Source organism: Biomphalaria glabrata, chromosome 11, assembly GCF_947242115.1.
Source record: "Biomphalaria glabrata chromosome 11, xgBioGlab47.1, whole genome shotgun sequence".
NCBI classification, from domain to species: Eukaryota; Metazoa; Mollusca; class Gastropoda; family Planorbidae; genus Biomphalaria; species Biomphalaria glabrata.
In genome coordinates this window covers 25,192,401-25,219,945 of record NC_074721.1, presented here as the reverse complement: position 1 = coordinate 25,219,945, position 27,545 = coordinate 25,192,401, and the positions used below count along the sequence as shown (strand labels likewise).

Here is a 27,545-nt window from a genome sequence, read left to right as displayed (position 1 = left end):
GTATTTGATACCCAGCATTTTCTGAAGCATTTGCTCTCAAAGGCTTGGATTCTTCTTTCAGCCTCAGCGTTCAGTGTCCAACTTTCACAACCACACAAGAGTACAGAGACCACTAGCAGAGAATACAGTTTTAAATTTTACTGGGACACTGAAGTTACTCCTTCAGATTTTCCACAGTTTGCTCATGGCAGTGGATGCCAAGCTTTGACAAGTTTTTATCTCTTGTATTGATAGCCCATCTCTTGTAATGTTTGACCCCTAAGTATTTAAATGAATCAACTTCTTCTAACGTTTGTCCACATCTTGTACTATCTCCACCACAAACTCATATTTTGCTCTTTTCAGCACTGACTTCCATGCCATCTGCAGCATCCAGTATTGAAGTAAGATTGTGTACCTGGTCTGCATTTTCTCCAATAATGTTTATATCATGTGCAAACCTGGGATTGGAAATAGGCATGCACCCATCATGATCAAGTTAGGAGTAAATTCTTCTAGTTTCCATCGTAATATGTTCCAGAAATAAGTTAACAAGAAGTTGGAGAAAGAATGCATTTTAGCAACACTTCTATTGACGACCTAAAACTTTCTCAACTTTGGTTGTTCAGAAGTACTGAGCTATTTACATTTTGATATTGTTGGCCTCCTTCAGTCATAGAACGACTATGGTTCATCCTTAGTGATGGGAACTAAACTAGATTTAAACTAAAACTTAGTTTAAACTAAAATTAAGTAGTTAAAGTAAAAGTTTACCATGAATTTCAAAATGTAGTTAAACTAAAGTAAAGAAGATTAATTAAACTATACAAACTTTTTCATAACTTTTTTTTTTTTTTTTGGGGGGGGGGGGGGTGATCTAGCACTAGCTATAATCATTTGACTCTATGCATACGGCTCTAACTAATTCTTTTAGCATTGTAGAACTTAATAAAATCAGTAATAAGAAAGATATTTCATACATAAACTTTAATGTACAATAAAATTTGAAAAAAAAAAAAGATGTCTAAATAAATATGTGTACTTGTATTTTTGCCTTGAATTGAAACCTTTACCTGGTACTTTTAAAAAAAAATTATATTAACTTACTTATACTGGTAAAGTTTAAAACCTCATAAATTTTAAATAACAGGTTTAGAATTTCACATTCAGATCTAGTAACCAAAACAAAAAAATAGAAACGAAATTGTTGGAGTCTTATGAAACATCTGACCTGTGTAACAATTTTATTGTAAAGTACATGCTTGACTAACCATGCCAATGTGTTATTTTCTTGTCTGACCACTCACTAACACTATCGCATAACCGTTAAACTCGCGAGGAAAAAATGTGGTGGTCTTGTCATTATGGCCTGCACACTACATTTCACTAGGCCTAAATGTGTACGTCTCTCTGACCAGGTTGTTAAAATCAGTCGGACCCACAGTCTATTTACTTTTTGGGCAAGGAGGGTGTGTAACTATTTTAGTGTAATGATAGATCTATGAACATGCTTGACTAACCACGCCTGTGTGTTATTTTCTTGTTTGACCACTCAACATTAAGCAAACACTATTGCCCATCACTATTCATCCTGAACACTTTTTCATGTGGCTGTGGAGCCCTATTTTGGAGAGACACTCCCGTCCACAAATATCGCAGGTTATGGTGGCTTTCACTTTGGTTGTAGAGGAGCTGGCTATTTTTCATATGGCACACTATTCTTCCACCGTCTTTCTTCAGCTAGTGTGGTCTAGGGCTATGTCTTTCCATCAATGATGTTTTTGTCATCATTTGCCATTATGCCAAACGCAGTCAAAAACTTTGTTGAAGTCGTGTACCACTTACTTTTGGTATTGAGGGAATTTTTCATTTAACAGTCTGATCTTAAATAGTTGTTTAACAGTGCTTCTATCTGCTCTGAAGCCTGCCTGTTTTTTGGAAAGGACCTCCTCTGCTTTTATGTTGTAATTATTCTTAGCATTATCTTTTTTGGGTGACTGAACAGACTTATCGTTCTATAGTTTTGGCATTGTGTCAAGTTTCCTTTCTTGAACAGTGGAATTATTAATGATTGAGTCTATTCTTTTGGCCAATGTTTTTCATCCCATATTTTCTGGCAGATTTTCCTAAGACATTTAGTTATACATGAGCCACTGTTATGAGGTAGTTATCAATTCCAAGTGACTTAAAGTAATTTTATTTCTCTTCTTCTGACTCTAGAATTGGAGCCCTGCAAAGTTCTCTGTTGTCCCATATATATATTTTTTTCTGTGGCATTGTATATCTTAGGAAACAGTGTTTTCCCTTTGTAACTTCCCATGTGACTAAAAAGACCATTCCTTGATACAAATGCATTGCCACATAGCCGCAAGTTGGGTATTGTTAAGGTCTCCAAATGCAGTAATCTGTGTGATTTGTGATCAGTATTTGGACTAAAAAAGTTATTTGGTTTAATAGTACATTGATAATGAAGCAAAACAATTTACACTTACAGTGGATGGAACTGACAATCTGAAAGCCAGTCAGAGTGTCCTTCTCCTGTCATAATTATTTCACCACTAGGGATGGCCCAAATTTTCCAAGTATGATCATCACTTGCTGTAGCCAGTATCTGTTTTCGGGGATGAAGAGACACTCTATTTATAGAAAAAGAAATGAAAAACAGGGAAACATATTGATGATATTCTAGTGAGATTTTCAGGAGACTAAAGTCAATTTAGGTTTAAAAATTCAGCAGCTGAGCATTTACCTGATAAAAGCTTGGTTTTAATTAATGTTAAAAAGCTATTTGACATCAAGTTAGTTCATAAATGGGGGGAAAAAGTCTGAAATCGTTTTTAGATAAAATTTTGAGTCTTTTATGAGAAATGTTTCTCAATAAAATGTGATCCTAGAGATACTTTTTTAGACTTCAGCTTTTTTGTGAAAGGTTCAAGCATACAAATATAAAGAAGACATACAAACAAAAAAAACAGCAGATGAAAAAAGTACTGCTGAAAATAAAAACTAAATTTGGTGATAAACATTAATTTCACATGACTTAATTAAAATACTATAATAAAAAAAAAATCATTGAATAGAAAATAGTATCTAATAATCTAAAAACTGAATAAATGATCTACATAACATTTCCTTTTTCACTTTCTGAACACATTTCTTCCACTTTCAATATTGTTGAGCAGAAAGTCTAGAGTTTCTTAGGTACAAAAAACAACAACTCTCTTACATCCTAAACTAAGCAAATGATTGTCCAACAAGTTTTTATATTTTTTTAAAAGTACTGCCACAACAACACTAATAGACAAAATAAAGTTATATAAAAATGTGACCATAATACAAAAAACAAATATTGCAAGTAACACAGTCTCATTTCGTTTTCATGCCTAAATGTTTTTTCAAATCTAATTGATATTTTGTATAATGTTTACAAAATTATTTTAAAAAATATTTGAAAATTCTATGTTACTTGGCTGAAAAAGAAAACTAATGCAAAAGGGACTTGTCTTAAAAATAGACCCAAAAAAATGAAAAAGCAAACATTTAAAATAATACTTTTTACTAAGAAATAAAAAAAAATTTAACAGATAGTCAAACATATGATATAATTATGTTGTTTTATTTTGAATAGGGAAAAAAAGGGGGCAGGCTTTTTATAGCATATAAACACAAAATAATTAATAATATACTATTAAATTTTTTGTTACAATATAATTTCAGTTGCACTTAATTTTTACTAACTAATGTAAAATTTCCACTACAATAAGTGTTAACTAAACTTCTTATGTCAATATCATGATTGATTGTTTTTGTTTCATCCATAAATAGGACACTGAAATTGTAAAGTCATGACCATGCATGACAAAAATACATTATTTATAATCCTTAGCTAGTGGCTTATGAAATCAACAACTAAGCCAGTAGCTTATCAAATCCCTTCTGCTCATCAAGTCAAACCTTGTTATCTCAAACTGTGTCCATTTCTTGGTAAATATTTCTAGAAATACTTGCACTTCAATGATTTCATATGACTATTTTAGTTCCTACCTTTTTTGTGGGGTAAAAGCATTAGGCTACTATTAAAGTTTTATTATTCTAAATGAAATCATAAACAAGATTCTCATAAATTTTATGATTGATTTTTAAAACTCTTACAATACATAGGTAACTTATCAAGTCTTCATCAATGTACTCAATTAATGTGCTGACATAACAGACGCCTATGCTTTAGTTAGTAGAACAAAAAGGAAAAAATTCTCCAATCCAGTCTTATAATTGATGTGCAGATAAAAGAGTGTTCAAAATAACAATAGAAATATATGATTTATGAATACAACTTCACTAGTAGAATAATTCAAACTTTTATACAGAGCCAGGACTTAACTATTTTTTATATAACAAGGTTTGACTTTAAATATTTGATTGACACAAATAAACCTCTTTAGTAAGAGAAAATAAAATAGATATTTGCTACAGACCCAGTTATTGGTAAGCCCGTGTTACTACTAAGTAGAATGTGACTTTGAAAAGACAGGGTTTCACTAGAAACATACATAAATGACATCATTTTTATTGAACAGGAGAGTTATCTAATTCTTTTTAAATATCTATTTTTGGTTGAACACTGCTAAAAAAAAGTTTTTTTATGGAAACTAATAAATAATAGCTCAAATAGGTTAACTATTGTTATAGTGATCAAACTAGCTCTACATAATTAATTTTAAAAAACATATTCTGCTATCCCTTAGTAAAAAATTAGGTTTATCTCCAAATGTAAAAGTACCAATAAACTATATTAGTACAAATAACATTGACAAAATTTTTAAAAATACATTAAAAAAAAACAAAGCTTATATTAAGTGTAATTGTATCAATTAGTTTAAATCAGTCTAGAAATTATATGACTGATTGACCTAGTCATATAAATTTGTGTGATAGAAATATTTTTACACATTTTTCTTATTTAGCTTGCTTTTAGCTTTCTCAATGCACTATGATCCTATTACTTGTCTGCACCCGTGAAAGGGGGAGGTAAGAAGGGGGCTATCTTGGTGAATGTTAACATCAGCGGTTCTCAACCTTTTAGTACCGCGACCCCTTTTAGCAGTTGGCCACTATGTGGCGACCCTAACCGTAAAATCTTTTTTTTTTAGGGGGGGTGGGGGCATTTATAACATTGAAATCAAAATGTAAATAACTGCTAGGAATTGCCAAAGCTGTATGTTTAATTAAGAAACATTAAATATTTCTGCTAATAGCTAAATAGCAAATAAAAGAGGTTGTATCTTTATGAGTTGTTACTTTTCAATTGCGTATTCACTATATTCATGATTTTATAATTATGAGACAATATGGAAAACATGACTGGACATGGTAAGCAACTCCATCAATTGAGACGTACATTGCTAGAAAAGTGTTGTGACAGTTTGTGGAAAAAGCAAGAACTTAAAAATCGCCATCATTTCTATACCCTTGCTTTCTTGTCATCTTTACAACTATACTACTGTATGTCCTTGTAGGCAAAGCTCTGATGTTTGTTTAAAACATGACATTTCAGTTTGTATGGCCTTATTGACTCTGAAAAAAGAACTTCATTACAAATGACGCGTTAATTTTTTCAATTTTTTCCAATTCCTGCTTTGAGCTAAAAAAATATTAACTTTTTACCATACAGACAGACAGAAGGACAGATAGAGTGAGTTGATAAAAGCTTTGTAATAAAAACATCAATGTATATGGCATGTTAAATCCCATGAAACTGTCATTTATAGAAGATAATAAGCCAAAGTAAAACAATGATTGTCTCCTTCTATGTAACATACAAATAGTGACTTATTAACTATTTCTTCACTAGTTGATTTAAGGTTGCAGATGGGGGGGGGGGGGGGGGGGAAGTAGTACTTAACATTGTTACCACTCATAGTATACTGCCCCAACCCTGAATTGGGGAGGGAGAATGTGACATGTGAAGAAACTGCAAAATCAGTGTCAATTATGAAAAAATAAGGCTACTTATTAATATTTTGAACCTATTTTAATGTTCTGTCATGTTCAGTAGGTCTAGGAACCATTTGCAAATATAATTAAGGTTACAAAGACAATTGTGTAAAAACACAAACTCAAAATGGCAGGTTTCAATATTTTCAGCATGAATATCAGAAACTATGAACTACAACCTACCAACAACGACAACACTATTTTCACCAATAGAAATAGAATAGATGTGTACGTTTGGAAAGCGCTGCCAATAGTATTGTATTATTCGTCCGATTGATGACATGATACTTCAGGATACGGAAATTGATTAATGTTATTATTTTTACATTGTTAATATAATATATGTATTCAATTAACTCATAGTTATGATGATATGCTTCATAGTAAACCTTGCCTTATGTTATTGAATAATTATTGATTTAATTTAATTTTTTTGTAAAGACCCAGTCTCTCATTGAAGACCTCAAGGAAGAAACTTTTCTCTTTGGTTAGATCTTAAAGTGGATTATGTGAAGTGTATATTGCACTTCCCTTGCATGATATAAAACACTGATGCATATTAAATTATATTGGACTTATACATAGGCCTACTAAATGCATCCTTTCTCTTTGAAAACAAAAGTAAACATTTTATTTCAAATGTAAGGAGCTTGTATGACAGAAAATACTTCATTTAGTAATACATTTTTTTTATAACATTATTTTAGAAAAACAACATATACTAAAAAAATCAGCTCACTTATTAGTATAATCTCCCCTGTCTTTTCCTATTAATAGTAAATAATTGTAATTGTTTAAAATTAAACTTTTCACTTTCAGAAAAGAACAAAGTAGCTATTGCATCAGAACATAGAAAGATCTACATTGTCATGATATAGGATTTTCAACTCATTCTGTCTGTCTGTCTCTGTATGGTACAATTTTCTCCCACACCCAATCTTGAATCAAATTGAAATTTTGCACAATTATTTCTTGTACCTCACAGAACAAGAATCAATAAAAAAAATTAAACAATTAATTATTGGTAATTAATTTTTTTTTGGGCAGTTGTTAGGTGCTTCCATGCTGTCTTCTGCAGATAAATCAAACGGAGGTAACACTCGAAATCCGAAAACACAGGCGAAAGGCCAACTATATAATTTAAGTTAGTCAACGCTAATCGTGAATATTCAACAAGAAGTTTAATAATAACAAAGGGAATGGTTGAATGTCCTCAAGTACATTTCGCTATTCTTCCTCAAAGAATAGTCTAGTTTTTACTAATCATATGTCATTGTCTCTAAGTCAAAACTTCCCCTATGAAACAAGTAACTAATTCCTAATCGTGCCATAGCACAGTATAATTTGAATTTGTCCCCTTTATTATACTTTGTGTAGAGAAATAGGTTGTCACTTAAAAGTTTGAAACTAACATACATAGGTATGAATACTCCTATTTTCATAAGCACTTTGCTGGAACAGTGTCCCTTTATTATACTTTGTGTAGAGAAATAGGTTGTCACTTAAAAGTTTGAAACTAACATACATAGGTATGAATACTCCTATTTTCATAAGCACTTTGCTGGAACAGCTAGTGTATTGCAGTGATTCCAAACCTAATTCAACCAGCGGACCATTTTAATTTCGGACACTCGTGTTGAGGGCCATATGAATGAAAAGGTAAAAAAAAAAAGAAATTAAATTTACCTTAATATGATTTGATTAGAAACCTGTGGATCTAGTAGGCCTTTTTACATTAAGGAATCGGATTGATATATGAAGATTTTTTTTCACACCTCAGAAAATGGCTTCATTTCTGTAGCCTACTAAGCTAGCTTTACAACTGGCTCATTTTCATGTTTCTTTTTGCTAAATCTATCCATCAATCCTCCAATCTCTAGTGGGAATTTTAATAAATCTTTTATTGGCGCTCAAACCAAGAATGTCTGCATAATTTGTTTCATAATGACGTTTATATGATTTTTTTTTAAAGCCACACTTTAGTTACAAATCAAATATGATGGCTTATCCATTCACTTTTTCTGGTTGATTCACAGTTCATAAATGCACTAATTTTAATGGTCTTGGAACCAATCAAGTAAAGAAAAATTGAGGGCCCCTAACGTAGGTACAAAGTCAACCTTTTTTTTGAAAAAAAGGGGGGGTTTACATTTCAGCAGGCCTGATGGAACCATGTCAATGGCTGACGGGCCATACTTTGGGCATCACTGGTGTATTGGCTTAAGGAGGCTGGAGCCCTGGAGATCAAATTCAAATCATACAACATTTTTTTTTATAAAATACATTTGAAAAGCTACCTGATACTCCTTTCTTTCTACCTAACACCTTTCTTTCTACCTAACACCTTTCCAATCCTGGTGCAGACAAATGATAGGATCATAGCACATTGAGAAAGCTATATAAAAGCATGAAATTGCACTAAATAAAAACGATTGGTAAAAATATTTCTAATCACACAGATTTATTATTGTTAGTATAGATCTATTACACATTTAATTACATGACTGATCTAAACTAGTTGATACAATTACACTTAAAATAAGCTTTGTAGTCTAAAGTAAGACTTAATTTTGTATAATTCTGAATTTAAAAGAATGACTTTGAATGCTACTTATCGGATTCAGGATTTAATTATATACGTGTAACCAAAGTTTGAACTTTTTATAATAAGAAGGGAAAGAAAAATATAAAAAATAATTTTTCAAAACACAATTTCTTATTCATACAGTTTATAGATCCATTGTTTGCTTTTCATAACTAATTATGAATGTTAGATTTAAAAAAAAAAAGAAAGATATAGGGCCTACATCAACTGTCAAATTTTGTGGAAAATCATTAGAGCCATTTTTGAGAACTGTGTCCGACCACCCAGTTTTTAAGCCAATGAATTTGCAAACTGAAAAGAGTTATTGTAAAAATTGCTATTATACTCTTGAAATTTCTTTTCTTAATCTATCTACTAGGCCAAAAGAAATTTAACGTTGACAAAGTGTTTGGAATTTCTATTTCTAGATTGTTCTATGCTTTATTTATTTTAAAGTCAAATTACAACTGTAGACAAGTGAGAATTAAGATATTCAACTTAACAGACGACTGATACATTCTAAAAATTAAACAAACTTGATACCATTACTTTTTTTTTTCTTTCTTCACTATTTATTGGTCAAAGATGAGATCTACGATTCACAAACTGTGTTGCAAAAATAATTTTAAATCCCAAAATTTTAAATAGCTTAAATATATATGTGTATTTTACCCTAATTTTTTTTAATATGTAGAAATATTAATTTCCTATAAGTAAGATAGCAATAAAATATTTATTAAAAAAAAATGATTTTGTTGGCAGGAAAATTCATTGATAATATATTTGACTTTTCTTTTTTTGCAAAGGAAAACTCAATATTTTGAAGGATTTTCTCTGTGCCTTTGTCTTGCAAGCATTTTGCACACACATTACTAGAGAAGTGGGCAAAATGTTTTGACAAAATATTACCTTTACCTACCCCTTAGTCTGTTGGGGCACCAAGCAAGACTCATCAACCGTCTTTCTCCATTCCTCCCTGTCCTTTGCCCTGTTTAGAACCTCTTTCAATTGCAGGACTATCCATTCTTTTATGTTGTCCTCCCATCGCTTTCTCTGTCTGCCTCTTCTTTTTCCTGGTGCTGTTCCCTGAAGGAAGATCTCTGCGAGCCCAGAAGATCTTGTAATATGGCCATAGATTTTGAGCTTGAGCTATTTTCACTATAGTTAGCAGGTCATCATGGGGTCCAATCGCTTCACTAATCCTGTCTCTAATCTCTTGGTTTGTGATGCGGTCTTTGAAAGTGATACCAAGGATCCTTCTGTAGCATCTCAATTACATTGCTAGGATCCTCCTCTCTAGCTTTGCAGTCAGCGTCCAAGACTCACAAGCATATAAAAATGAGGCCAAGACCAGGGAGCGCATCAGTCTGATTTTGGTGCCAAGGGCTAAGCTTTTGTCTTTCCATATTATTTTAAGTTTTAAAAGGGCTGCTGTGGACTGTGCTATTTGGGCCAATAGTTCAGGTTTCGTTCCCTCATCTGAGACAATGACTCCGAGGTATTTGAAGCTGCTAACACTAGTCAATTTTTCGCCTCCAATACTGATGCCTCTTTTAAAGCCCTGTTGGCTATTGGTCATAGTTTGTTTTTTTTTCTGCATTTATTTGCATACCATTTGCTGCAGAATTCTTGTCAACGTGCATCATCAGGTCAGCTAGTTCTTTTTCTGTCCCTGCTAGGCCCTCAATGTCATCTGCGAAATGCAAGTTAGTAATTCTTCTTCCTCCAATGCTTACAGTACCTTCATAGCCCTTGAGAGCATCTTCCATTATCCTTTCTATTGAAGAGTGTTGGTGAAAGTAAGCAGCCTTGGCTTACTCCATCTGTGGTTTTGAACCAGTCCCCAATATTATTGTTGAAGTACACTGCACTGGTGGCATCCTTGTAGAGGTTCTGGATAACTTTAATTATGTTTTTATTAATGTTGTACTTTTCCATTGTCACCCATGAAATGATAACTTTTTTATATTTTTTATTTAATAACTAAAAAGTTATTATAACTTTAGAAAGTTATTAGTTTTTAAGGCATTTTTTAAGGAAAAAATTCATCTAAATTTTGACCTGTGGATGAATACACATACAAAAAATGCAAACTTAAAACCATTTCATCAACTAATATCACTGAATATTATCTGCACTAAGTATTATGTGCATTGAAAGTGATAATGGCAAATGTATTTAATAATTATCAAACTTGTCACAAATGTTGTACAAAAAAGTTTGATGCAAATAAAGTAATGTTGATATAACATGGAATTGCAAGGTTTTCAAAGTATTAAACTACGTACACCTAGGTATATTTAGTTTTTGAAGCAAAAGCACTTTTTTTTTAATATAGAAAGATCTACACTTTAAACTTTCATTTTATATAATTCTCATTTTATAAAAGTAATGAAACAAACTTTATTTCAAAAATATGTTTTATTATTAAGATTTGTTCATGTGTCAGTCTCATGACCTATATGTTCAAAAATGTAGTTTCTGGTGAAAAAGAATAAAATTTCTGCCTTAAAATAATACTAAAAACTAAAGAGTGCTGGTATATTCCCTGAAGCCAAAACCATTTCTAATTTTTTGTGTGTTAAGATTGAACTAAAACTTACACGACTTTCCTCACAATTTTAAACTGATACGGTACTAAGCAAAATATTTCAGCTCTAGTACCATTTTAGCCCATGAGATCTCATCCTCCAATCATTTGTTTACTTTTTTTTTTTTTAGAAACATAAATTTCCTCTAGAAAAAATCATGCCTCACTTCCTGTTTTTGAGCAACCAATGAAAGCCTGGTGCTAGTCTCAATGTTCATTGTTTGATAAAGTTTCTTTTTTTTTTCTGTTATTTCCTATTTTATCAATTTGTTCAAACACAGATCAAATCACATCAAAGAAAGATCACTATTAGATATTTTTACTCACCCACTGATAGCATGTGAATGTGCAGTGATTGAATTGGAAAGGCGAAAACCACTAGCTCTTGCAGCTTGCCCCAGAGTACCTTTAATTTGATTCAGCATTGGATTGACTCCTTGATCAACAGGAAAATCAGAATCCTACAGAAATTACCAATAAGACAATTTGTATATTATAAACATATTAACTTCATAATTAACATGAAATTAAGATTCAATTTTTTTAACAAATTAAGATTGAAATAAATAAAAAAGGAATAAATAAAATGTCAATACAAATACATGAAATGCAGATGTAAACCTATTTGGTACACCTATTAGTTTGATTCACAAATAGAGATCGATTTCTTAAATTATATGTTGAAGGATGCAATGGATTTTAAAAAAATAGTTACATTTAAAACTGGTCATTTCACAGATACAATGCAGAGTTAGCCACTCTCCTCATGATTTTAAAGTGGTACAGTGTTTCAAGACAGCATATAAGGTAGCATTTTTTAATTACTAGATGGAGACAATTAACAGCCATGAAAATAAATTATTTGTAGTGCATCAGAATAGTCATTTATTAAGTGTAATAGAGAACTTGAGAAGAGTTCAAATTTGGTGTTTCAATCTGCAGTGTTTTTGTTTGTAAAGAAAGGGACGTAGGTGGTAGTAGAGGTCTGCCTAGCAATAGGGGGGGAGTAAGGGCCACACAGGGAATGAAGTGGTGTGGGGCATCAAAGTTTTCTCCACCAGTGTCTATAAACCTTTTGAGCCCCAGATCTTCATTTATCAGTCTGAGTGTAAGTAGATAATACCAAGTCAGCCAGAATTATTAGTCTAGAGCACCTTACAATAGACAGTCTATTATTGAAAAAATCTGGCACTATGTGGGCATTGTGAAGGAGGAGAATGAATTTGAATGTCAAAACCAAGGCAATGAAATGACTATCCTAGCACAATCCAAAACTGAGAGAACATATGATTTTAAAAAAGGTTGGTACCAGGTTGACTATATGTACCTTTAAATTTGACATAAAGGAGTTTTGTGCAGAGCAAAAGAGGCTTCAAAAGGATGTTGCAGTTTCTTTGGAAGTCTCAGAACTTCCAAAGCCAGGACTTTTTGAGCTCTTGAGTTTAATCAGAAAATATATGGTTAGACTGGTGTTTCTCAAACTGTGAGACCTTCCCTCCCTCCCCCACCCCCCTACAAATGTCCAGAATAGGGGTTTAGGGCATGATATGCTGACAGGTGGGCATGACGGTCAATTAATTTTTCAAGGGACAAATAATATATTATTGTTTTTATTGTATTTTTATTTTAATAATAATAATAATAATAATCTTTATTGTCCGTATGGAAATTTGTTTTACAATTTGTGCATTACACCAAACAAATGAACACTATTACCAATGCTCCAAAAATTGAAATATATTTTAAAAGTAAGAGTCATCATATTGTGTTTTTGTGAGTGGCATCTACAACAATAATGACTCAAACTTTTTGAAGATGACATTTCAAAATCCCTAAGTTAACATGATTTTTCTTGATTTTCTTATGTCTGTATGGTAGAATTTCTCATAACTGTTTTGCATCATTATATCGACGACCTTTCTGCAACATAAAAAAGGTCAGCAACAAGACCTATTACTAGTGCTTTTTTTGTAAAAAAAAATAGGTGCTGGTACTCAGTGATGGATGGCCTAACTTTTTACTACTAATAAATTAATAATGAACTTTAAAAAAGCAATGTCTATTACCATAAAGATGATTTTAGGAGAAACACTCATTTTACAGATGTACATGCACTAACTCAAATGTCTTTCACATAATAGTATGGGTCAGGGGTGGCTCACTCTTTATTGGCTTAATTTGACCTTCCTATTTTTTTCACTAGGATGGTTGGTCATTGTACTGGCCATATAACACCTTTGTTAATTGACCACCATAAAAACAGATGGGCTGCCCCCATACATGCTCTGCCCTATTAGAACTAGGGATGTCAATGTTAAAAACCTAAAAGAAAATTTGCTAGTTAATAAAAAAAAACGACTTTTGCATTATAAACTTAACCATTTTACATTCTGTTAAAACCTAAGCAAACCTTAGAATTAATTAAAGAATAATTATGATTACACCAGTCGTTACCCTACTTTTGACTCATGGACCTCTTCTTAGTCATAAATTTGCCCAAGTGAAAAAGCTATATAATAATAATAAGGCTTGTCTTTGAGTCCAAAGATTATTGAGGAAAGCAGTATTTCCCATGGCTATGCAGCCCCAGCTGTGACCTATGAAAAAGCTACATAAATGCATAATATAAAAATTACAAATAAAAAAAAAACTTGTTAAAGAAGTAAATTAGTTAATACTATAATTTTGTTGAAAATAATAAGATGAAAAAAATGAATGACTTAGATGAATGTGTTGAGATTGTATGAGTGCATTTCTGTCCAGTTCAATGTTTGTGATTAGCAGACATTAATCCCCACAAACACACATTTTTTATATATTTTTTTTGTGATGAAGCTCATTCAAGTCACAATATGACTAACACAATTAGAAATAAAAATTACATTGGGATATCTTTTAAAATCACTAGGTTGGTTGTTGACATCTCCTGAAGCAAATTCAGATTTTTTCTGACGCTCCATTAACAGCTGTTTATGTGTAGGCCCTTTCATCGTTTTTATTATTTCTGTTTTTGCAATGACATTACCTATAGAAATATAGATGTAAAGGATACAAGTGCAATTGAAAAACAAAATAATAAAGTTAATCATATTATCAATATTTAGCAGCCTTTTTTTTTTTAACTCCTAGCTAATTGTGGCCCAAAACTGGCAATATAAAACTGACACATGGAACTAATGTTTTGTAACTAGAGACTAATCATATCTCTAACTTGGCTGAAAAAGGAGAAGGGTTGTCATAGGGCTAGTTAGCAAACCATGTGGAAAAACACAAGCTAAAGAAACAGTGAGAAGAAGGACCTCCAGCTGAAAGGTTTATGACGCATGTCGGGTGAAAGCCAGAGTCATCTGGAAGCCAACAAGCTAAAGACCATCAACTCCATCATCACCACAAGGACCACCACTACTATGGGCAAGACATGGAAACAGTTGGTGAGACCCGCCCAAAACAGAGACACTTGGAGAAAGTAGATTGGTGTTCTATGCCCCAGACGAGACCACAGAAGACAAGAAGATGAATCAAATCTTTTACAGACGTTTACCTTGAAAAGCCTCCAGATTTTGAATAGTACTTTGAAGGCCTATGACTTGACCTAAAGCTCTATCTTTTTCTAAGTTAGCCATCATTTTTTCCTTCATAGCTGCTTCATAACGTACTTTTAGAGCTTCCAGATTTTGTGGGTACTGTGAATAATGATGTTTTAACCTATGGATTCAAAAGAGTGGTTTTATATTATTCAAGAAAAATAGTTTTAAATCTCCTTCCAGATACCCTTACCCCATCCACCCACCCATGTCCACAAAAAAGATTGTGCCATGGCGCTCTGAGCATGCAATATCACAAAATAAGATAAGATAATTTTATTGATCCAATCAAATGGAAATTCAGTTTGACTACAATTGACAACCTCAGCGTAACTACTTTACAAAAACAATATGGATGAAAATTTGAACAACATTCACTCATGAAACACATACACATTCACAACCAGCGCTTTATGAGTTTGACTTCTGTGTACAAGAACTTGAGAATATAAGAAAATATGTGCAACACAAAAGCAAATTTTAATCAAAAATATATTATTATAAATTATCATGCAGATCAACTATCTTGTTCACAATAATAAATAAACATTTCATAAAGAATTGTTTTCTTCTTCACCTATTAATTTCCAATGACAGATGCAATACTAGAGTGAAATTTACCTTTTGATATCATCAATGAGCTTATTTTTCTCTTGCACAACTCGTTTGTGATGCATTCGGTGAAAGTCTCTCTCCTTCCTCAATTTAACATACAAATCTTTAGCTTTGCTAATAAAACATCAAAAACAAAAGCAAAGTTTATGTATGTTAGTGCTTTGATTTTGAGTTGATCAGAATAATGACACCAAAGTTCTGAGTTGAAGTTTTGACATTTATTTAAGAAAATACTAATAAATTGCAATCAACATGGAAGAAATAAGAAATGTTAAAATTGTGGCAGTATTGAGTGAAATTTGTAAATTATCTGTTTGATATCATAAAATTTATTTATAAAATGAGAAAAACGTATCTAATATCAAAATTAAGTATTAAATATTATGCAATTTTACTTTTAGACTGGCTCTTTAATATGAATTTCTCAAAACAATTATAATAATATTTCCTTAAAAATTATTTATAGATTATTTTTTTCACTTTTGAGAAACTTTATAAATAGTGCTTATTAAAAAAAAAAAAATATTATCTAAGTTTGTTGTTACATTGCAGCATCTTTGTACTTGATAACCTCTTTCTGTTGAAATTCTATTTCATTCTCAAGTTCTTGATTCCTAGTGTAAACATCAGGAACTATGCCTATATCAGCATATTTTAATTGACCTCGTTCTTGCAATTCATACCTAGAAAAATAATTAATTACAAGTTATAACTAGTTGAGTACCCATGCTTTCATCTCATCTAAAGAAATAAATAAACCAATAAATTTTTTTCAGTTTAAATGACAGCTTAGTTTTACTATTTTAAGCTAAATTTTACATATCAGATAATGAAATTATGAATCATGAAAATTAAATAGGATTGTTTTACTTTTGTAAACGAAAAAAAAAATGGAACAAATGTACAAATTTAGACTTCATAGATTTGTATAAAACAATATCTTTACTTCTAGCTATTTCAGAGCTTGTTTTTTTTTTAATTACTTTAAAATTGTAGCCAACTTTTTTTTTTAACTTTGATTAATGGATTTAATTGTACAGAAAACCTGTTTAATTAACATCTCATTTTCAAGACTCCACATAATCTGATAGACCAGAAAGTGAACAGTTTCAAAATGTTCAATAACAATTTTAGGTTCCAAATTTTAAACCTACCATTCTGTTTGAAAAGAGTCTAATGTACGCCACATTCCCATGTGGATTAAAAAATTTCTCACAAAGTCATCAACAACTTCTGGCTTTTGATGAACAGCAGACTTAACAACAACTTGACCAGATGCCTAGAACAAAATAAATGAAATAGAAATTAATAAATATGAAGAATAAAAATGTAAAGCACTAATTCAAATCAGCAATCTTTGATATTATAGTGCCAAAAACAATTGCTTTTTGAAAGCATGTAAGCATTAGTACTACTAAGGCATACAGCAAGTAAAATTTTCTTATTGATTAAGCTATTGATTCCTCGTCCCATATGCTAGGACAAATTTGTACAAATACTCCTTCTTCCCTAGTGCTATTAGAGCATGGAATGGGTTGCCTGAGCTAGCTAGGAAAACCAGTGACTTGGCAGAATTTAAGTCATTGGTTAATATGCATGACTAAATGCATGACGCGTAGGACGTAATCATCTTCTTTTTTGAAGTAACGTCTGTATTATATAAGATAAGATAAGTGATTGGGAAACGTTTTTATGTGTGGGTCATAAAATTAAAGAAAAAATTTGGTGGGTCATATTTTTTAAATTTAAAAATGAAAAAAATTAGTATTAGATTTGACAACATCAAAAATTTAGATAATGTGATTTATGAAGCAGCAAATTTTTTTTAGAATAAAGTAAAGTAAATTTCCCCTTTTAGACCGTGCAATTTATAAGGTAGATTATGTAGAGGTCATCTGTTTCTGTGGCCCACAGTTAAAAAGGATGTCTTGTGGCCAGCACAACAACCAACCTCCTTATAATACTTCTAACTAATGTCAGGTACCCATTAGAGTTGAGTGGGTTAAGAGGCACCTACAAATCCTGAAATTAGAATCCCAGTCTTCACCAGGATTCAAATCCAGGACCTCTGGTTCAGAAGCCAAGTGTCACAAGTAGATACTGTGACTTAATTCGACCTGTTTCTAGAAGCTGAGGTCGGGTCATAGAAGTCCAGATCATCATCATTGGCCTCCTTCAGTCGTAGAATGACTATGGTTCATCTCGCACACTTCCTCGTGTAGCTGTGGAGCCCTATTTTGGAGAGACACTCCCATCCACATATATCGCAGGTTAAGGTGGCTTTCGCTTTGGTGGTAGAGGAGCTGGGCAATTTTGCATTGTCCGTTTTTCTTCCAGCGCTGATGCCCATGTTCTTTCACTATCCATAGCTTTCTCCATCTGGTGCGGTCTAGAGCTATGTCTTCCAAATGGTCAGTATTGATGTTCACTGATTTGAGGTCCCGTTTTATTACATCTATAAAACGGAGGTGGGGGCCACCAGTTTTTCTTGAGCCAGTCGCGAGTTGTCCATAGAGGATGACTTTCGTGATGCGTTTGTCCTCCATCCGGCGAACATGTCCAAGCCAGCGCAAGCGGCGTTGTCTGAGGGCTGTAAAGATGCTGGGAATACCTGTTCGTGCAAGGATCTCAGTATTGCACACTTTTTCTTTCCAAGTGATTTTCAAGATCCTACGGAGACATCGCAAATGGAATGAGTTAAATTTTCTCTCTTGCTTTGCGTAGGTGGTCCATGATTCACTACCATACAGTAGTATACTCATAACGCATGCCTTGTAGACTTCCATTTTGGTCACTGAGCTTCTGGTTTTCCCAAACTCTTGACCTGAGTCTAGCGAAGGTCGAGGCAGCCTTCCCTGTGCGTTTTTTTTTTATCTCCTCTTCTAGAGACATGTCATCTTGAATTGTGGATCCCAGATAGCAGAATTCATTTACGGCATCCAAATACCAACCTTGTCAGAGCTCAACAAAGCCATAGACAACATAGCTGCCCGCAAAGCACCCGGATGCGATGGTATCCCCCCAAATCTTCTAAGACAATGCATAACTACACTAATCCAACCTCTACACGAACTGCTTTGCAAATGTTGGCAAGAAGGTGCTGTGCCACAGGATCTGCGGGATGCAAAGATCATCACCCTGTACAAGAACAAAGGCGACAGAAGCGACTGCAACAACTACAGGGGAATCTCTCTCCTAAGCATTGTAGGCAAAGTCTTTGCTCGAGTGATACTCCCCAGGCTACAAAAACTTGCTGATCGAGTCTATCCAGAATCACAGTGCGGCTTTCGCTCAGGGAGATCCACAATTGACATGATTTTCTCCATTCGTCAACTTCAGGAAAAGTGCACAGAGCAAAAAATGCCTTTGTACATCACATTCATCAACCTGACAAAGGCCTTTGATCTAGTCAGCAGAGAAGACCTCTTTAAAATCTTACAGTTAATAGGCTGTCCACCCAAGCTACTAAACATTATTGTCTCTTTCCACTAAAATATGATGGGTACAGTACAGTTCAACGGCGCCAGCTCCGAAAGTTTCAATATAAACAGCTGAGTCAAACAAGGATGTGTCCTGGCCCCAACCCTCTTTGGAATAGGCCTACTCTTCTCAATGCTAATCCACCACGCGTTTGACAAATCCACCGAAGACATATAACTTCATTCAAAATTCGACGGCAAACTTCTAAATGTTGCTAGACTGAGGGCCAAAACTAAAACCAGAACAACCCTCATAAGAGATATGCTCTTCGCAGACGACGCAGCGGTGGTGGCACACTCACAAGAGGAACTTCAGTTACTAATGTCCCGCTTCTCTCAGGCCTGTAAGGAGTATGGCTTAACTATTAGCACAAAGAAAACAAATGTTATGGGACCACCTGCCACAGCACGTACCACCCTCGATCCTCATAGACTATAACAAGCTGGATGCCGTAAATGAATTCTGCTTTCTAGTCCAGATCAAACACACGTTCATTATAGTCATCCAATCAGAGAAAGAAGTTAATGGAAAAAATAGCAGACATCAGTTTATAGAAGGTCACAGTTAATAAAACATTTAGGATAGAAGGTTCTATGATTCTGGAAAGTATGGTTTAGAAAAGTATAAATTAGGGGAAAGTTAGTTAGTCGGGGTCCTCGCATTATAACAGTCCTTGCAGAGGAACAGGTCTTCGCATTGTAACGATTTTTTTATAGTAACGGTCTTGTGTTTAAACGTTTGCAGAAACATTAATGTTTCTACTTGTATTTAAAACTTGAATTTTACAGTGTGGTTTAATTTTTTTTTTTACTACTACAAAGTACAAAGAATGTGGCAAGCCAGATTAACTCTTTTTCTATCCATCTATGTTCAGTATAATTATCTATTTCAATCATATGTAATTTACTACCCTTTTATAATTATTAAACTTTAATAACTTTTTTGTTGGTTCTCAGGAAATGTTATATTTGATATAGAATTAAAGAGAATGCATGCCCCTTTTAAATAAAACAAATTGATGTTCATAAACCAAATTTTATACATTTTATTTTAGATTATGAAATTTAAAAAAAATGAAAACTTAGAACTATATCTACACTAGATATTTTATGATCCAAATTGAACTAAAAGTATGTATTTTTAAAAATAGTTATTCAAATTTTAACAAAGTTAATATTATAGCATATATAAAACATAAAATAATTGTCTTGAGCTCACAAACCCATGCCACTTACATATAGAAAATTAATTTAAATAAAATAGAGCCTTTTTAGCCCCCACACTTTAAAATCAACACTTTTGGTCAAAAAATCATTGAAAATGAAATAAATCTGTATGTTTTCTAAAGGGAAATTATTTAAGATTAAATTTTAAGCAATTAAAAACATTTTGGGAGGAAAGAAAACAAAACAACTGACTTTTTAAGCATTGACAATAATATTGTTGATTCGGCTGAAAGAATATGGGGTCAAATCAATGAAAGTATTATGTTAATAAGAAGAGAAAGAGTTAAACATTTTCATGAGAGAAAGTTGGCCTGCAGGCTGTAGTTAGCTCATCACTACTATAGATGTTAATTTGTTTGAAAACTTCCTTCAGAAAGCATGGGATGATGTCTGGTAGTGTTAAAACCAGGGAATGTCATGTTGAGAGTCACACAACCAGCAACCATCCTTGTGTATTAAAAACTACCTTTTTTCTCTTGAAAATATATTGTTTAAGCTTAAAATCATAGAAACTTTAAAATTATTATTCAATATTAAAAAATCTTCAGCAACTTGTTAGTTATTTCACAAACAAAGGCTAAATGATATATTAAGTCTAATATTCCAAGAATAAAATTAAAGTATGTGCCAATATTATGTCATACCTTAGCAATTGCATCTTCATTAGCTTCATGAATAGTACGAACAGCTAAATCAAGGTCTTCTTCTAAATCTGTGAACAAATATACTTAATAATGAGAGAAGTTGGAATGACATGGAGAAAACTGAAAAGATATATTGTTAAGACCTGCTAAAAAAAGATTACCAAGATGAAAGTCTAACTGCAAAATGCATGTATATAATAAGCACCTAAAGAAATTATTTTCTTGACCATAGATCCCTAAATGATCTCCCTCACCAATTGAATACTTTCAGGGTAAATATGGTATTATATTTTTAAGATACCCAAAAAGGCCCTGATTAATATTACACCAAAGTGTTGGGAGCTACTGCTCTTAATCTACTTAAGTTAAAGATCTGACTACAATATTATTAAATAAGTGGATTTATCAGAAGTCTGTGAATACTTATATATACGTTTAATATTACTTACAATGCTAATAGAAGACTAACTATATATTTATATAATATTGCTACATCTCTCTATCAGGCTTTCTGCATACATGGCGCAAAATGACACAACCAACCTAAAGAACTCGACAACTCGGGATCCAAATAAAGTTTACAATTCTTTGTTGTCCAATAAATTCACAGACAATATTGTACAACCGGCAACGTTGTACACTGAATGTGCAAATGCTTTACTGTGAATAACTGTACAGCCATAAAAGCTCTGTACTGCTGAACAGAATTGTACTGGCCTCTCCATCTCTGCCTACACTCATACTGGATTCTATTATACAGGTCTAACTTCACACTGGACTCACTGTGCTGGACTGGATCTATCTTAACTCCCACACCTTTGCACTTTATATAAGAGTCCCCAAAGACCTTCTCAAATATGATCAAGCATCACCAGTTCTTTCTAGATGATCACACGATCATATCATAAAAGATTTGCAAATGGGATTCTCAGATCACAAAAGATTTTTGAAAAGTCACCCATCGTCACTTGTCACAAATGATTGCTTTGCAGTTTGCTGGTCTGTGTCACATGTGTCAGCTTATTATAATTATATATAAATATAGCTAAATTATTAAAAGATATTTTATGTCAAATGGTTTTAAAAATCTCATTATGTATAGATATTAATAAGATGATTAAAGACCTGGTGGAATAAAGTCATCATCAATTGGGACTTCTTCATATTTAAAGTCATCATCTGAATCAACCGTTACCTCTTCCTCTATCAAAGATTTAAAGGAAATAAACATTTTAAATGTATTGAAAATATATAATTAATCAAAATGATATTAAAAGTGATAGCCTGTATATAATTGCTATATTTTTAGTATTTTATCTAACATTAAAGCTCTTTTAAAGTAGATCTCGATAATAAAAATACTAAAAAGGAGTTACAGATGAAAATGTGCCACATTAAACTCCATTATAACTATAAAGAAAAAAAAAAGCATTTAATGGTTAAATAAATGTATTCATTGGCTTCACTAAATTCCAAGGACTAAAACACTAAATGTGATGAGAGAGGCTTATGACACATTCTTAGTGCAGGCCTTAAAAATTAGGAAATGGGAACTAATTGGTATTTCTATAACTAGAGTCTATATTTTTTTTATTAACTGCATATTATTGCTTCTTGAAAAATATGTAATATTAAATATATGATTAAACTGATGTATTATTCTAAATATTCCTAAATTCCTGCCCTCTCCCAACCTTTATTTTATGTTTCATGGTAACCCAAATAACTCCACTATAGTCCATGTTAGAAGAGTTACTATATAGATTCTAGATTTAGATCTATAGTAATTTTCATCTTCCGAACAATAGTTAGTTAATCGCTTCTGTTGCAATTTTTACATTCGAATGTTTATAGCCATAATGATTAGTCCTAGGAAAAAACTGCAAACATCTATAAACTTGTCATCCATTTGTCAATAAAAATAGATACGTTTTTTCATCGTTGTTTTGTTTCACTATGTATAGTTATAATAAAATATGATATCAAAGAAAGTCAGTTGAATGAGGCCAAGCACTGACATTAATGAACACCATTCCCTGCTTTGTAACTTAACGAACCCTCTCAATACGCTACCGTATACTTCATAGTTATTTTATTTTTAAAATGTTATTATCTTCAATTTTCTTTTTTTTTTATATCTATTTCTTTTTAAACCAACTCAAGACAGACAGGCCAGTGTTACTTTTAACACTCTCAATCAATTGCTCCCTTCTCTGCTAAACCCTAACGCCACAAACTTCACAAAGAGCCATATACTGAGGCCTACCTAGTAATCCTAGTTGACCCCAAAAAAATGAAATAACTGTGTGATCCCATGCATCTAGCCTGCTCACTCCACTCAGTGTTTGTGATCTAATTTGGTACTTGATTGATCAATAACCCTCCCACTATGTTTTTTTTTCTGGTACTGTGTTGATGATACCATGCTTAGTACCTAACTAGGCTGGTAGATCAATAATTGGGCGCCAAGGAGAGACAGAATAAAAGAGAGGGAGAACAGGATTGTGCCACTCACAAATTGTTTCATAGCCTATTATGGCCAATTCTGCCCCTCATTAGCACTATATTTAGTAATATCCCCTTTCTTTTTACCCATTTACATATATCACACTTGGCTTAAAAAATAAATCAAAGAAACGTTTATTTTCCTGTCTTGAGTTACATCCCTTTGATATGCTTTTTCAATATTAAATAAATAGCATTCGTTAAAGTCATAATCATAATAAAGAGTGTTCATTTATGTCATTGATAGTGACAAATGAATATTATGGAACACCCCATATTTACTAGATGCATGTGTTTCTGTGCCTATTTTTAAGAAGCATTTTAGTTTTGTTTAGCTGATACCTCAATGGTCTAAAAAATCTCCTTATTTCTGGACAGACAACCCTCCTTCTGTCCTAGAAGAAAAAATTTACATTTTCTTTGATCCCAAGTACAAACTTTTTTTTTTTTCAGAGTAAAGGAAACTAAATTTGTATGAACTATGAAGAAATGGAGTAATGAGTATGTACGACAACAATTTTGAACAATGTAGACATAGACTATTTCTGTCATAGCTATCAAAATAAAGGTTCATTTTAACAAATATTGTGATGTGTTTGTTAATATCAAAAAGTATAGGGTGTTTGGAAGACGAAAATTACTCTAGTACTAGTTACTTCTAAAGAATCTATATTCTAGAAATTCTAGATGATAGACCTGGATGATTGTAGATCTACTAATTTAAGCATCATTTAATAGGTCTAGATTATTTCTAGATCTACACAATAAACAAGCTATTAGTATTATACTGTCAGTACGGTCAATACTAGGACTAGAGCCATAGAGCTAATATGATAAATATCCTCTATATCTATAATATACTATAATTTAATTACTAATAATACTAATACTACTATGAATAGCATTACTACTAACCTAAGCTTAGATATTAAAGCTACTACTCAAGAATAGATTTAAGTTTTAAGATAAGATGAAATCTATAGTCTGACTAGAATTAGAAGTAGAAACTATATATATATATTTAATATATATAGTAATTGAAAAAAAAAATAGTATATAGATCTAGATCTAGAAGACTAGATCTCGAGTAGCTCATACTCAATCATACTCATACTATTACGTAGTACTAATAATAGTAGATCTAGTATTACTACTGTCTACAGTCATACAGACGAGGCTCAGTAGATAAAATCATAAATAGATCTATCTAGATAGATCTAGAATCTAGATCTAAATAAATTAGATATTTATAAGCTACGGCTACAGGCTACACTCTAGAATACTCTAGATCTAGTCTAGATATACTAAAAGTTGTAGATCTGAAATTGAAATACATAAAATAAGAGGTTAGATCTACACTTCTACACTTATAATATAGATATTCAGTCATAGATTATATCTAGTTTATTTTATCGTTTAAGGCAAGGATACTTTCAATGTAGTATTTCTCGCTGTCCATATTAACCGCCATGTTGCTATCTCTTGTTGCCAATGGCAATAATCACATTGCTTTGTAATACTGGATTGGATATTTATAAGATTTCAGTTAGACCCGGAGAGGCGCGGTATAGAGCTTAGCTTCCGAACCGAGGGTCCCAGGTTCGAATCCTGGTGAAGACTGGGATTTTCAACTTCGGAATTCTTGGGCGCCTCTGAGTCTACCCAGCTCTAATGGGTACGTGAAATTAGTTGGGGAAAAGTAAAGGCGGTTGGTCCTTGTGCTGGCTACATGACACCCTCGTTAACCGTAGGCCACAAAAACAGATGAACTTTACATCATCTGCCCTATAGACCACAATGTCTGAAAGGGGAACTAGTTAGGCCAGGATCACATCTAACTTTGCATTCACTTGCACCTATCCTTTGATCTGCTGCACCGTTGGGGCACTACACAAGATCTGTCATCAACCTTCTTTCTCCATTCTTATCTCTCATTTGACTTTGATGTAATTTCATTTGGATGTTTTTTCTGAAAATATTGAAGCCTGCCTGGGTGGACCACTTCGGGGGCCGATTTTAAGTGTGCGTTTCCACACAAACTGTCTTTGTAACCTTGTTTATGTTTGTTTTAAATTAACAATTTAGGTACCAATAAATATAACACTCTAATATTAGTAATATTGTTACGTATTTCTGATCTTCTGGCTAAATGTACTAGTAGGCACACAAATAAAAAAAAACACTGCAAAGAACTTGACGACTCAACTTTAAGCTTTATCTAACTTTATTGAATAATAACTATAACAATTCGTCACTGTAACATGTAGCGTATACGTCTTACATCGACTGTATCGACTGTAACGGCTCAAGTCCACTCTCTTCTACTGTCTCGCACAGTAGACAACAGTAACGACGACTGTACTGACTCTTTTTACATGAACTCTCTGGTTTATATAGAGTCCCTAATCGTTTGTCCAATATTGCAAAAACACTTCTAGTATCCTCTGGAACAACACGGGAGGAAACATTACATCCTGTCGTTGTTTATACATGTCGATTCCAGAGGACACCTGCTGCAGTGTCATCTCGCCGAGGTCACTAACTGTCACTGTTCATTTGTCACACTGCCCCCCTTCGTAAATCTGTTCGTCCTCTGGAACAACACGTGAGGACACGTCACATCCTGTCTTTGTTTACACGCATAGATTTCAGAGAACACTCGGTGCTGTGTCATCTCGCCGGGGTCACACATAGTGACCTCTACCTGTCACTGTTCATTCGTAACACTGCCCCCTTCTTAGATCTGTTCGTCCCGAACAGATTCTATTTCACCACGGTACTGATGGAGTCGGTCAACGTGGACAACCTTCAGCTTGGACCGTGGACTTTTCTGTATCCGGTAGACCACGTCGTTTATTCTTTTTACGACACGGTATGGAGAACACTCGGTGCTGTGTCATCTCGCCGGGGTCACACATAGTGACCTCTACCTGTCACTGTTCATTCGTAACACTGCCCCAGTCTCTTTGGAGTTTCGGGGATCTGCCTTTTCGTCTCTGTGGGTTATAGAGCCACACTAGATCATTCTCATGGAACCCCGACGTATTGGCCCGTTTGTCATACCTCGTTTTCATCAGGTCACTGTTGGTCTTGATGTTTCTGCGGGCCAATACATAAGCATTCTCCAATCGTCTTCGGAGATTGGTGACATATTCAGTTGAAGACACTGGCGTATCTCTCGGAATTCCAAATAACAGGTCACATGGTAGACGAAGCTCACGACCAAATAACATCTTCGCTGGGGTATATCCTGTGGTGCTATGAACGGATCCTCTGTATGACATGAGGAACATGGGGATATGTGTGTCCCAGTCGTCTTGTCGGTCATCAGTAACCTTAGACAGATGTTGTTCTAGGGTTCTGTTGAATCGCTCCACCATCCCATCAGATTGCGGATGGAGAGCTGTCGTGTGAGTCTTTTCGATGCCAAGTGTTTTGCACATCTCCTGGAAAACTTTGGACTCGAAGTTCCTGCCCTGGTCAGAGTGCAACTCATTAGGTACACCAAAGCGACTGATCCAGTTATCCACGAGTGTTTCGGCCACTGTGATAGCTTCTTGATTTGGTATGGCATAAGCTTCTGGCCATTTGCTGAAATAGTCAATGACTACCAAGATGTATTTGTTTCCTTTCTTGGTTTCAGGAAATGGGCCTGCTACATCTATTGCGATCCTCTCGAATGGAACACCAACATTATACTGTTGCAAAAGACCCCTAGTTTTGCGTCGAGGGCCTTTTGCTACCGCACATATGTCGCACCTTCGACACCATTCCTCTACATCCTCTCTATATCTGAACCAGTAGAACCGCTGACGAACCTTTTCCAGAGTCTTATTGACACCAAGATGAGATCCGCTAGCGCCATTATGCATCTCTTTCAGTACTTCAGCAACTCTCACCTTCGGTAACATCAGCTGAAGGCGATTGGATGTTCCATCAGCAGATTCCCAAACTCTTTTGATGACACCATTGACCAACGTCAGCGAGTCCCACTGAGCCCAGTACGCCTTGGTGGCTACCCCCTTCTCAGAGATGTCTTTCCAATCTGGCCGTTGTCCATCTTCTTTCCATAGAAGAATGGGAGCCAGATCTTCATCTTGCATTTGGTCCTCTCAAATCCTTTTATCACACCAGGGTCCGGAAACATCTACTCCGAGCCTAAGACAATTGACAGCTACCTCCTTTTCTTCAGCCTTCTTGCAGTGCTTACATTCTGCTTTGCAGGGTCGTCGAGACAGTGCATCAGCATTTTGGTGAATTTGCCCTTTTCGGTGCTTAGTTTCAAATTCATAGGTTTGAAGACGTTCGATCCACCTTGCCACCTGACCTTCAGGGCTCTTAAAC

General features: G+C 33.7%; 1 protein-coding gene across 2 annotated transcripts in view; it reads right to left on the bottom strand.

The window, feature by feature from the left end:
- Positions 1-24,730, bottom strand: part of LOC106070963 (sperm-associated antigen 16 protein-like) — a 39,155-nt gene extending 14,425 nt beyond the window's left edge. The window contains exons 1-11 of one of the 2 annotated variants that reach the window (XM_013230980.2): positions 24,633-24,730; positions 21,822-21,899; positions 20,697-20,764; positions 16,501-16,625; positions 15,892-16,029; positions 15,353-15,460; positions 14,689-14,852; positions 14,030-14,172; positions 11,475-11,608; positions 4,455-4,517; positions 2,472-2,615 (exon numbers count right to left, since the gene is read on the bottom strand). In XM_013230980.2, the coding sequence (XP_013086434.2) occupies positions 2,472-2,615; positions 4,455-4,517; positions 11,475-11,608; positions 14,030-14,172; positions 14,689-14,852; positions 15,353-15,460; positions 15,892-16,029; positions 16,501-16,625; positions 20,697-20,764; positions 21,822-21,899; positions 24,633-24,672 (1,205 nt within the window). In that variant the 5' untranslated portion in view covers positions 24,673-24,730. The remainder of the gene's footprint in view (positions 1-2,471; positions 2,616-4,454; positions 4,518-11,474; positions 11,609-14,029; positions 14,173-14,688; positions 14,853-15,352; positions 15,461-15,891; positions 16,030-16,500; positions 16,626-20,696; positions 20,765-21,821; positions 21,900-24,632) is intronic. The other variant, XM_013230989.2, reaches the window with a different exon arrangement.
- Positions 24,731-27,545: the final 2,815 nt, after the last annotated feature.